Consider the following 11119-nt stretch of genomic DNA (forward strand, 5'->3'; position numbering starts at 1 on the left):
TGATGTCAGCGCGCCCCTTAAGGTGGACCGGCGCGCGGGGCCAGGGGCCAGGCGGGGCCCCTCGCCACCGCCGCCCCGCCCGCGCCCCCCGGCCTTCGCTGGGGGCGGGGCCGGGCTCGGACCCTCCTGCTGGGGGACCCCCTCCGGGCCACTCTAGCCAGGAACCCGCGACCCTGGAGGGCTGCTGCGGGCCCGCGCACCTGGGGTCTGGTCTATTATGGTTCGCGCTGCCGCCAGGCCCCACGTCCGGCCCATGGGCCCTGCGCGGGGCCCTTTTGGCGCAGACCTTTCCCTAAACACCTCCAAGCTCCTGCGGGGCAGGGCCAGGCCCCTCCTGCCTGGAGCACCCTCCCTCCCGGCCCAGGACATGTCCAAGGGTGGCCGATCGTGACATGGCAGGGCACCTTAGTGGTTTATTCCTTGCCCACTTCATAGCCCCTGAGGACGAGAGGGTGGAGGCCTGCAGGGTAAGGAGGGTGGGGTACTGGCCCTCCCTCTCCTGTCCCAGGCTACAGGCCTCACGGGAGAGTGGGGCGCCCTGCCCCTGCCTAGAACAGGACGCCTGTGGGCAGGCTCACCCCCTGCAGGAAACCCCACCTCCGGACCCCACAGCTGCCACTTAAGGTGGACCTGACCACAGTGAGGTCGGGCCAGCCTGGGTCCCCTCCCAAGTGGGAATCCATGGCAGGGGGGAGGGGGGGGTGCGGCACAGGGCCTGCTTCTCTGCGGCCAGAACCCTGTGCAGTCCTGCGCCTGGGCCACTCAGGCTGGGAGACCCTGCCTGGCCCCGGGACCCCAGGGCAGCTGCTGGACAGAAGAGATGGTGCGGGTGTCCTCCCACCACCCCCAACCACAGCCTCTGCCCCCTGGGGAGCAGCCCCCAGGTGGCAGGCAGGTGGAGAGCAGATACCTCCTGGCTCTACCCAGCTGCCTCCACCTCCAGTGGCCCGAGGTCCTGAGGACACACTGCAGTCCTAGCCCTGCCCCCTCAGGGGCTCTGGATCTGTAGGGGGTGAGTGTGGGGCATGGGCAGGAAGGGTGTGAGTCCCTCTGGGGGGGGACTCGCCGGTGGTAGCAGAGGGTCCCAGGAAGCTGTGGCCCAGGGGTCCCTTCCCAAGGGCAGCGGGGAGCAGGCCTGACCTGCAGGCCGCGGGCTGACATGGACCGGGCAGCCACTTCCCTTCCCCACCCCACCCTTTCGCCCCACCCCACACAGCGTGGCTCAGGGCCAAGCACAGTCGGGGCATCTTCCAGCCGGGTCCTGCCATGCTCCCCAAACCCCCGCCCCCACGGGACTCCCTCAGAGCCGGTGGTCTCTGCAGAGGACATGGCCTCACAGGCGCTGACTGTGCACTTGGGAGACCGGCCCCCCGAGGATGCCCCACCTCTACCCAGGCAAGAGGGCCCGGAGTCACGTGGGACAGTCTTCTCTGAGGACGGTCACAGGCGAATGGGCGGTTCTGCCAGGTCAGAGGGCCACCCAAAGACACCCGGTCAGAGCCCGGGACACACCAAGGGCACCTGGTGGGCGTCCTCACCCCAAGGCCAGGGGCAGAGCGAGGGGGCGGCGCACACACGTCCTGCCTCCATGCAGGTTTCAAATGTGTTGTTTATTCGCTATTTTGATGACTATAAATAAGTGTTTCCACTATGGAAAAGAAAGTTAGCACGGTACATTCTCGTGACCAGGGAATGGATTTTCTGAAGTTGTCTTCATGAGGGCAAAAACTTAGAAAAAAAACAACCTGAATGTTGGAAGTCAGTTCTTTATATAAAGTCCCTTGTAAAAACAAAACAGAATAAAAACAAACCGAAAAGAAGGCGCAGGGCAAAATTAAAAAAAGAAACCGGGGAGACGGGGGCAAGGTGCCCGGGGCACCTCACTGCTCCTCCTCAGCCGCCGCCGGGGCCGCGTCCTGGGGCTGCTCGCCTTCCTCCACCGACAGTGCCTCGAGCTTCTCTGCCACCTTCTCGGCGCTGTCGTTCTTGCCAGACCCTGGGGGACACAGGGGCACAGTGAGAGGGAGGCGCGGCAGCCGGCCGGGCCCCAGCGTCTCCAGGTGAGCGTGTGCCCGGGACGCCGGTGGTAGCACAAGCCTGAGCAAGCAGTCACCACCAGCACCTCCCCAAGCCCCCGCAGCCCCGGGGAGACACGGCTGGCCCGCCCCCAGAAGGCACCCGTGTACCGGGGTAGCTGTGCTGCCCTTAACAGGGCAAGTCACAGCCCCCCGCCAGTTCCTGTGGCAGACGGAAAAAGCACCCGCCTGGGGCTGCGGCTGGGTGCAGAGTGAGTCTGCAGAGCGCCACCCCCCACACCCCAAGGGCCTGCGGCACCTTTTTTTTCTTTCTCTTCGATCTCTTTCCTGCATTCTTCAAACTTCGTCTTAAATTTCTGTGCATCTGCAGAGATAAGAGAGGACGCCCCCAAAGATCCCTGAGCAGCAAGGGGGACGCGGTCCTGGACGGTCCCACGGACAGCCCACTCCCATCCGGGCAGCCCATCCTGCCGGGCACTGTGCTGGAGCAGGCCCTGCAGAGCACAGGCGGCCAGCGACCGGCTGCCACTCTCGACAACACAAGCGGGAGGATGCCCCGGCCTGGGGAGGGCAGGCTGGGCACAGCCCTGTGAGCACAGACCTCTCCAGAGGGCCCCCTGCACACATCCAGGTCCACTTACTCTCTGCGTTGAGGAAGCGGATGGCCAGCAGCTCCTGCTTGGGGCACTCATCGGCGAAGTCAGCATGGGTATTCCAGACCCAGGCGCGGTCGCTGCCCGCGTTCGGCTTCAGCTCCATCATTGGCGTGACTAGAGAGAGAAACCCCATGAGGACCACGTGGCTGCCAAGCCGGCCACCCCTGCCCCGACCCCTAAAGGCCCAACTGGAGCAAAAGCCTGGTTGGGGGTTCACCAACCAGGCCCAGACAAAGGTTTGTGGGTCTGGATCTTATGCAAACCCCTGAAAACTCCCCGTGTCCACTTAAAAGCAGGACTGTACTGAATCTGGGACGAGGGCAGCCACTCCCTGACCCGGAGGACACCTCAGCAGGGGTCTCCAACGCCACCAGACCCGTTCACCACCTGCTGCCCCTGGCCCTGTCCCTGTCCAAGCAGACCCAAGGCAGATGTGGACCACAGCTGGGCAGGCCCAGCCTTCCTGAACAGGGTGCCCACCACGGGGCCGAGTCCACGCCTGGCCACACATCAGGACCCAGACCACAGGAGGCAGGGCTATAGCCGAGATGCATAAGCCACAAGTGGGGCGAAGGAGACCCACCACTCTCGGCCTTGCACTGCCCAGGGACATCCCAGGGAAAGAGGCCACTGGAAGCGGACACCGAAGGCCCACGACCAGCTAGTACGCCACAGAGATCGAGCCACGTCCAGCAATCAGCGTGGGCGCCCATCCCTCAGGCCACGCAGGAATTCAAGGAGACCAGCTTCTCAAGAAACGAGTGCCCCACGGCCACACTCGCCCCACATGCCTGGCAGAAGCCTCCCAGGACCAGCTCCACGAACACAACACACTCAGCACCAAGACCACTCATCCCAGCCCAGACCCCCGGTGAGCCCGCGTGCCTACCGGCTACTCAAGGCCCCACTCTGCCACCACCCACCCACCTGCACACCAGGCCGGAGACCCGGTGACCAGCCAGACTCTGGGAGAAGCACGATCAGGGAAAAACCCCTGGGAAACACCTCAAACTGGGCTGGAGAACAAGGACCAGGCCAGAAACGACAGGCTGGTCTGGGCTGAGCGGAGCGACCTCGGAGCGCGGACGCGGGGGGCTGGCCCACGAGTGTCGATGGGACCGTGGTACTGGGAGGCCCGCGCCCACCTGTCCAGCCACATCACCCTCCCGGGCTGCTCCCTCTGGTTCCAGTCGGGTCACCCGTGGGCCCTGAGAGCACCGCCCCTCGCCCCGCCCACTGCAGTGATTGGTGCAGGTCTTGCGGGTCCCCGCCCCGCCCCCGGTGACCCTGCCCACTGCAGTGATTGGTGCAGATCTTGAGGTTTCCCGCCCCCTCTGAGGCCCCGCCCCCTCCCCGCCTACTGTAGTGGTTGGCGCAGATCTTGAGGGTCTTGTCCCTGCGCATGAGCAGGCGGATGGTCCCCTTCTCCTTGTGCTTCAGCAGCTTGACGTCCCCGGTGCCCCGCTCCTTCCACTCCGGGAGGTCATTCTCTGAAGCAAACCGGAAGAGCTTGGCTCGCCTGCCAGGAAAGCAGCGGGGCGAGGCGTTAAGCGGGCGTAGGAGGGACAAGGCCGCGTCTGCACCCGAGGCCTCGCCAGAAATCCCTTTTACTCCAGAACTGCAGGTCAGGACATCACCAGAAAAGCGAGGAGGCCCAACGAACCCCAAGTCTTACAGAAAAGCCTGACCGCTCAAAGGGCCCACTGCACTGCCGGCCGAGGAGGCCATCACGGTGCGGGGGCTCCCTGGCGCCATGGATGCGGGCCGGAGACGAGGAGCCTTTCCTTTGCTGGGAAGACAGAATGCAGGCCTCCACTAGGGACACAGGCTCTGGGCCGAGACCTGGCCTTCCCGCCCACAGCAGCCCGGCCCTCTGCCTTGCCAAGGACCCCAGCTCTGCCGATCCCTTTCCTACGGAGACTGCTCTCCGCGCCACACACAACCATCAAGGGAGCAGTGGGCCCACGAGGAGGCCCCTCCCGCTGGCCAAGCCTCCCTGGGGAGGTGGGGAGGCACAGAAGGCGCTCCCACCCCAGGCACTTGGGACTGGTGTCCAGCCTCCCAGTCTTAGAGGAGGGTCGCAGTGCTGGTGATCCCCTCTGCTTCCCTCCTCTGACCCACAGCAGAGGACTCAAACCGTACTCTGGTGTTTCCGAGGGAACTTGAAGGGGTGGAGTCGGCTCCTCCTTCCCTCCCACGGCCCAGCGATTCCCACTAACTTGCAGCTGCCTCTCCCAAGGGTTAGGGTGTGTCGTGCAGTGCCGGCACTCTGTCACTATCACCTAGCCACAAGGCTTCTGTGAGTGCTTTTCAAGGTGACATGGCCACCGTAACCCCTTGTTGAAGGCACCAAGATCACAAATGATTTTTTAAAATATAACTTCGATGACTAACCACCCACCTTTTATCTGTAATTCCAAGCATCATTTAGTACATTAAAAATCTGAATGAATCGGAATTCAGGAGCTTCAAAGAGTGCCAGTGCCGAAGAAGAAAAGACAGTGTTGGTAAAGACCCGATGCTCAACCAGAGACAGGGGGCTGTGGGAGTCTTAAAGGCGAGGTGGCAAAGACGGGGGTCTGTGAAGATGTCAGTTGTGGGCAAAGCGGGACAGGCCTCAGGGCAGTGTGGGTCCCAGGGGCCAGGAATGAGTGTATTCAAGAGCTGCTTAATTTCAATATGGGAGTAACCATCACAAAATCCTGTGGTTAAAGATCAAGCTGAGACCTTAACACCTGTTAAGAAATACACTTTCGACCTCAAAGTGAATGTGCCTACTTCTGAAAAGATGCCAACTTACATTTTAAAAAGTTCCTCTTCATCTTCTTCCAGCGTTTTAATTTCTTGCTCGGGAAGAGAAACTATTGGCTCAAACTGGGGGTCGTGGTTGGACTCATCAGCATTCTCGGTGGAGGTGTCGTGGTCCTCGTGGGTGTCCTGCAGTGGAGGGTGGAGACGTGAGTGACCCTTCTGGCTGCGCCAGACCCCACCAGTGCCCAGAGCGAGGCATTCCCACTAGTGAGGCATTCCCACGTTCTCCAATCTGCAGTGAGACACTGGACTCCGACATCCTCTTTCAGATGCAAGGACACCATCTCAGACTCCCCAAACTCCCCCGCACTTCATCTGTAAGATGGGAACACAGATGCTGCCACGTGCAGATTAAGGGGACAACGGCGGGGTGGAGGGGTGGGGAAGGGCCTCAAGTCGAGCACTCCTCTTACAAGCCCTTTTGAGTTTTTATTGGGTGAGAAAAATCTGTGCTCTTGCTTAAAAGTTGTGGCGGCGTCCTAGTACGTGTGCAGAATTCAGTTCTGCCAATAATTTTATCTCGGTTGGGGAAATGACGTGTAAATCAAGAGGATTCACGCAAATAAAAGCCCCAAAGTTCGGATCCAGCGCGGAGAACTAACTACGGGGCACAAAGGATCAGGTTTTGGGCTGTCTCACGGAGCACGTGGCTTGGAGATCCATAGCCCCGGAGGGTAAGACGCCCGGACTGAGCTCCCCGGCTCGGCCCAGGAACGCAGGCCTCCGCCGGCCACTCGACACCCACCCCGCCACGAGCCCCGGTGGCCACGGGCCGCCCGCCAGGCCGCGCGGGCGCGGAGGCGGGTAGCGGCTCGCGGACCGACACCGGATGAATGGAGAGCCTAGCGGGCCGGCCGTGTCCGCGCGGGGGGGCCGGGGGCGGGCGCGAGGCCCGGCCGCCCCAAGGTCACGCGGCGCGGCGCCCGGGCCCGCGGGCCGGCGGGAGTTGGAGACGGCGCGGCCCGCCCACGTGGCCGCCGGCGGCAGCGGCCCCGGCGCCCCCCGGCGCCCGCCCCGGCCCGCTCGCCCGGCCCGGCCCACCTTGGCGGCCGCCATGGGCGCGGCGGCGGCGGCGGCGGCGGCTCGGCGGGCTCGGTCGTCGCGGGCTCCGCGGGCTCTCGGCGGCTGCTCGCAGCTCCTTCCTCCGCGTCTGGCGCCGGCGCCTCCCGCCCGCCCGCTGGCTCGCTCACTCGCTCTTCCCTCCGCCCCGCGACCCGAACCCCGACCCCTGACCCCGGCGGCGGGAAACGCGCCGCTATTCAAAACCGGCGCAGCTTTATTGGGCTCGCGCGGCGGACACTCGCATTGTCCGGCCCGCCCCGCGCTTCCCGCCAAAACGCCCGCGGCGCATGCCCGGCCAGCCAGGCAGGCTGGGAGGGGGACATGGGGGAACACGCACTCCCGGCGGCCCTCGCGCACACTTCCGTCCCGCGGCCGCGCGCGCGCCCCTGGAGCTAGAGGTCTGGGCTGGGGGAGGGGGTGCTCGAACGGCGCGTGGTGATGACGTCGCCGGAAGCAGGGACGATAGAGACGCGCCTTCGGCGCTGTGCACGCCGGCGGCCGGGCGGGAGGGCGGCAGGCCCAGGTAGCAGGCGGGCGCGGGCCCCTGGCGGGCGGGAGGCGCAGCGCGTGGCCGAGGCCCGGCCCCGAGCACCGGGGGTTCGAGTCCCGGGCCCCTCCCAGGCCGCAGCCGGACGGTGTGCGCTCCAGGCCCCAGGCGAGGGGGCGGACGATGGGGGACGAGCTGGACGGCGAAGTACGGTGCGGGGGAGCCGGCCGGGCCGGGGGCCGGGGCCGCGATGGGCTGGGGAGGCCAGGGCGGGGTTCCGGGCGCGCGCGGGCCGCTGCCAGCCCCGCGCCTGCCGTCTGCACGCAGGGCCAGGCGCACGTCGGGGATCCCGGCCAGGACGGCGCCGCGGCGCCGGGCCCGCGGCGGGAGGAGGAGCAGGCAGCGGCGGCCGGGCTGGCGGGGCCGGGGCCCTACGGATACATCCGGGCCGGCCTGTTCACCTCGGAGGTCTTCAAGCTGGAGCTGCAGAACGTGCCGCGCCACGCCAGCTTCAGCGACGTGCGGCGCTTCTTGGGCCGCTTCGGGCTGCAGCCCCACAAGACGAAGCTCTTCGGGCAGCCGCCCTGCGCCTTCGTGACTTTCCGCAGCGCCGCCGAGCGCGACAAGGCCCTGTGCGTGCTGCACGGGGCGCTTTGGAAGGGCCGCCCGCTCAGCGCGCGCCTGGCCAGGCCCAAGGCTGACCCCTTGGCCAGGAAGAGGCGGCAAGAAGACCGGGGGGAGCTCTCCGCCGGCCCGGCCGCGTGCGTCGCCGACGTGGTGACCCCTCTCTGGGCCGTTCCCTACGAGGAGCAGCTGGAGCGGAAGCGGCAGGAGTGTGAGCAAGTGCTGCAGAAGTTGGCCAGGTGAGTGTGGGCGCGGGCACCCCGGGCTGGGCGCTGCGTTCGCTCAGCCCACTCCCTGAATCTCAGACACAGGCTCTTAGGGAGGCATCCCAGTAAGAGCCCTGTGTTCCTGGCTCAGGACAGTGGGTCCTGAGCGACCCCCGAGTGAGGGGTGTTCGGAGCCCCACCAGTGCTCCTTCTCTGCCCACAGGGAGATCGGGAGCACCAACCCCGCCTTGTTGCCCTGGCTGCTCTCACAGAGGCACAAGCACAACAAGGCCTGCTGCCCGCTGGAGGGCATCCGGCCCTCCCCCCAGCAGGTCAGGTCTTGGGGTCCTACAGAAACTTCTCCCACTTGGTCCTCCCGCCCTCAAAGCTGCTTCTGGTTCTCACCAAGCACCCGTTGGTTGCTGTCAGCATGGTGCCCTCGGCTGCCAGGCCTGTGGGGGAGCCTGGGCCTCACATCACCTCTGCGCTGCCGGTGTTGGGACGGTCAGAGTGAGAACCAGTGTCTTTCTTGTTTCCGTTGGCCTGTCCTGCAGACCGAGTATCGGAACAAATGCGAGTTCCTGGTTGGTGTTGGCGTGGACGGGGAGGACAACACAGTGGGCTGCCGGCTCAGCAAGTACAAGAGCGGGACGTGTGCCGTGGCAGCCCCCTTCGACACTGTGCACATCCCTGGGGCCACCAAGCAGGTGGTGAAGGCGTTCCAGGAGTTCATCCGGTGAGGTTGCTGGCGGCCTGGGATATCTGAGGCTGTCTGAGAGCAGAAGACAGGGTCCCGCCCAGGAGGGGGCTCTGTTGGTGGGGCTGGAGGCACAGAACTGGGGGCAGACATGGGCACTCAGGGCCCTCTGTGGCTCCCGCAGGTCCACTCCCTACTCAGCATACGACCCGGAGACATACTCAGGTCACTGGAAGCAGCTGACCGTGCGTACCAGCCGCCGCGGCCAAGCCATGGCCATTGCCTACTTCCACCCACAGGTCTCAGGCGGGCAGCGTGTGGGAGGGGCATCTGGGCCAGACTGGACTTGGACGGTCTCATTGGCCCTTTCTACCGCCTGCTCCAGAACCTGAGCCCAGAGGAGCTGGCGGGGCTGAAGACATCTCTGGCACAGTACTTCATGGAGGGACCGGGCAAGGCCAGTGGGGTGACCTGCCTCTACTTCGTGGAGGAAGGACAGCGGTCAGTAGTTGGGACGGCTGGGGTGGTCTTCGTCAGGACTGTGAGTGACTGCTCCTCTCGCACCCACAGAAAGACCCCCAGCCAGGAGGGCCTGCCTCTGGAGCACGTGGCCGGGGACCGATGCATCCGTGAGGACATGCTTGGGCTGACCTTCCGCATCTCTCCCCACGCCTTCTTCCAGGTGGCTGGAGCCTGGGCTCAGGAGGGCACTTGGGGTGGCGGGCCAGGGTGGCCAATGGGCAGAGTATCTGGGGGGAGCCCAGGGCCATAGGTGGGATCTGCGGTGCCTGCTGCCACGGGGCCTGCCAGGGCCAGCACTCAGGAGGAAGTAGGGGGTGGCAGCACTGAGCTGTGCTCTTGAGCCAGGAGACTGAGAGTGGCTGGAGGAGCCTCAGGGCGCCCAGGGAGTCGGAGGTGGGGGAGCAGTGAGGGAGCCGGGGGGCGGGGGGGTTGCTCTGATGGCCCAGCCCGCACCCAGGTGAACACCGCTGCAGCTGAGGTGCTCTACGCGCTCATCCGGGACTGGGCCCAGCTGGACGCGGGCAGCACGGTGCTGGATGTGTGCTGTGGCACAGGCACCATCGGCCTGGCCCTGGCCCAGGTGAGCCCCACCAACCAGCCAGGCGCACCCCCTGCCCCGCCCCCCACCCTGTACCAGCCCCTCCTTCACTGCCCCAGTAGGCCCAGGCTGGGCAGTCATCAGTCCCTCCTGTCCCCGCTCCAGAAGGTGAAGAGAGTCGTGGGGGTCGAGCTGTCCCAGGAGGCTGTGGAGGATGCACGGGTGAACGCCCTGGACAACGGTGAGGGTGCGGGGTGGCCAGGTGGCCCTGAGCCCTTACCGCCCATGGGGCAAGGGCAGAGAAGGCCCCACTGCAGACCCACAGTGCACCACACCACGTGGGGCCGCCCCGCAGGGAAGGGCTTTCCTGAAGCATCTTGGTCCTGGGGCTCTGGGATATGGTGGTCTGGCAGGCCTGTGGAAGGGGTCACGGGCCGCCTGACACGGCTGCCCTGCCCTTGCAGAGCTGAGCAACGTGGAGTTCCACTGCGGCAGGGCCGAGGAGCTGGTGCCCACCCTGGTGAGCAGGCTGGCCTCCCAGCAGCTCGTGGCCATTCTGGACCCGCCCCGTGCCGGCCTGCGTGAGTGGCCGCCTCCCCAGGGGCTGCTGGGAGGCAGGGGGCTGCCCAGGGGCTGCCCGGGCCTTTTCCTTGGCAGGCAGCCTTGGGGACCCCCGTTGAGGTTCTGTGTGCCCCCAGACTCCAAGGTGGTCCTGGCCGTGCGCCGAGCAGAGAACCTGCGGCGGCTGCTATATGTGTCCTGCAACCCGCGGGCAGCCATGGGCAACTTTGTGGAGTGAGTGTGGGATCAGGTGGGTGGCGGGGCGCCTGGTTCACCCCTGCAGGGGGCCCACCACACCCCTACACTGACCATGCTCCACCCTATACAGCCTCTGCAGGGCCCCGTCCAACCGCGTCAAGGGCATTCCCTTCCGGCCAGTCAAGGCTGTGGCCGTGGACATGTTCCCTCAGACCCCGCACTGTGAGATGCTCATTCTCTTTGAGAGGGTGGAGCACCCCAATGGTGCGGGGGCCCTGGAGCCCCACAAGTCTGTGGTCCAGATCCCACCAGCACCCCCAGGTGACACCCCACCAGAAGCCAGGTCCTCCCCAACTTAGGGGCTGCAGAACTACCAACCCTTCTGCAACAATACCTGGACAGCCATAGGCAGAGCCTGGGGTCCTCAAGGCCCGCCCAGGATGGCCAAGCAGCTACAGAGGCCACCACGCCTGTCCCTCACCCCCAAATGGGCCACAAGGACTGGAATAAACAAGTGCTGAACCGCCAGTGTGTGTGGTGTGAATACAGGGGGGCAGGCCCCAGAAGGCATCTCAGAACTGGGAGCAGCCAGGAGTCCCAGCAGAGCCCGTGCTGCTCAGAGGTGCAGGGCCTGGGAGCCAGCCACACAGGGCACAGTGCTTCCACCCCACCTGCCTGTCTCTGCCCCAGAGGAGGCCCTCCTGGTGGCAGTGAGCGCTGA

The 11119-nt window shown here is 65.5% G+C and overlaps 2 protein-coding genes and 1 non-coding gene across 4 annotated transcripts; 1 reads left to right on the top strand and 2 right to left on the bottom strand.

Annotated features, from left to right (window-relative positions):
- Positions 1 to 1591: 1591 nt before the first annotated feature.
- On the bottom strand, positions 1592 to 6923 carry RANBP1 (RAN binding protein 1). Of its 2 annotated transcripts, none has more exons than XM_043901007.1 (6): positions 6545 to 6923; positions 5493 to 5629; positions 4054 to 4211; positions 2678 to 2806; positions 2335 to 2400; positions 1592 to 1996 (listed from the first exon to the last, which is right to left on the bottom strand). In XM_043901007.1, exons 1-6 carry the CDS (start codon positions 6557 to 6559, stop codon positions 1881 to 1883), a joined length of 621 nt encoding a protein of 206 aa, XP_043756942.1. In that variant the 5' UTR covers positions 6560 to 6923; the 3' UTR covers positions 1592 to 1880. The 2 variants fall into 2 exon arrangements, with proteins under 2 accessions (XP_043756942.1, XP_043756943.1); XM_043901008.1 differs by lacking the exon at positions 6545 to 6923 and adding an exon at positions 6249 to 6409.
- LOC122695930 lies at positions 2177 to 2297 on the bottom strand. The gene has a single exon (XR_006341659.1). It is a non-coding gene; the product is annotated as a small nucleolar RNA SNORA77 (small nucleolar RNA).
- A 116-nt stretch (positions 6924 to 7039) lies between the features above and the next one.
- TRMT2A (tRNA methyltransferase 2 homolog A) lies at positions 7040 to 10926 on the top strand. Its single transcript, XM_043901006.1, has 12 exons — positions 7040 to 7259; positions 7380 to 7915; positions 8106 to 8214; positions 8437 to 8618; positions 8764 to 8878; positions 8965 to 9080; positions 9150 to 9261; positions 9559 to 9681; positions 9805 to 9880; positions 10104 to 10220; positions 10338 to 10434; positions 10529 to 10926. Exons 1-12 carry the CDS (start codon positions 7236 to 7238, stop codon positions 10755 to 10757), a joined length of 1836 nt encoding a protein of 611 aa, XP_043756941.1. The 5' UTR covers positions 7040 to 7235; the 3' UTR covers positions 10758 to 10926.
- Positions 10927 to 11119: the final 193 nt, after the last annotated feature.

This window comes from Cervus elaphus, chromosome 5, assembly GCF_910594005.1.
Source record: "Cervus elaphus chromosome 5, mCerEla1.1, whole genome shotgun sequence".
Lineage (NCBI taxonomy): Eukaryota > Metazoa > Chordata > Mammalia > Artiodactyla > Cervidae > Cervus > Cervus elaphus.

Excerpts from the sequence above, each read along its gene's own strand:
- TRMT2A (XM_043901006.1), top strand. The coding sequence starts at position 7,236 with ATGGGGGACGAGCTGGACGGCGAA. Across the intron at positions 8,619-8,763 it reads GCGTTCCAGGAGTTCATCCG|GTCCACTCCCTACTCAGCAT; the intron begins GTGAGGTTGCTG and ends TGGCTCCCGCAG. Across the intron at positions 9,881-10,103 it reads GGTGAACGCCCTGGACAACG|AGCTGAGCAACGTGGAGTTC; the intron begins GTGAGGGTGCGG and ends CTGCCCTTGCAG.
- RANBP1 (XM_043901007.1), bottom strand. Across the intron at positions 4,212-5,492 it reads GAAGAGGAACTTTTTAAAAT|GCGAGCCAAGCTCTTCCGGT; the intron begins GTAAGTTGGCAT and ends CTTTCCTGGCAG. Across the intron at positions 2,807-4,053 it reads GATCTGCGCCAACCACTACA|TCACGCCAATGATGGAGCTG; the intron begins GTAGGCGGGGAG and ends TTCTCTCTCTAG.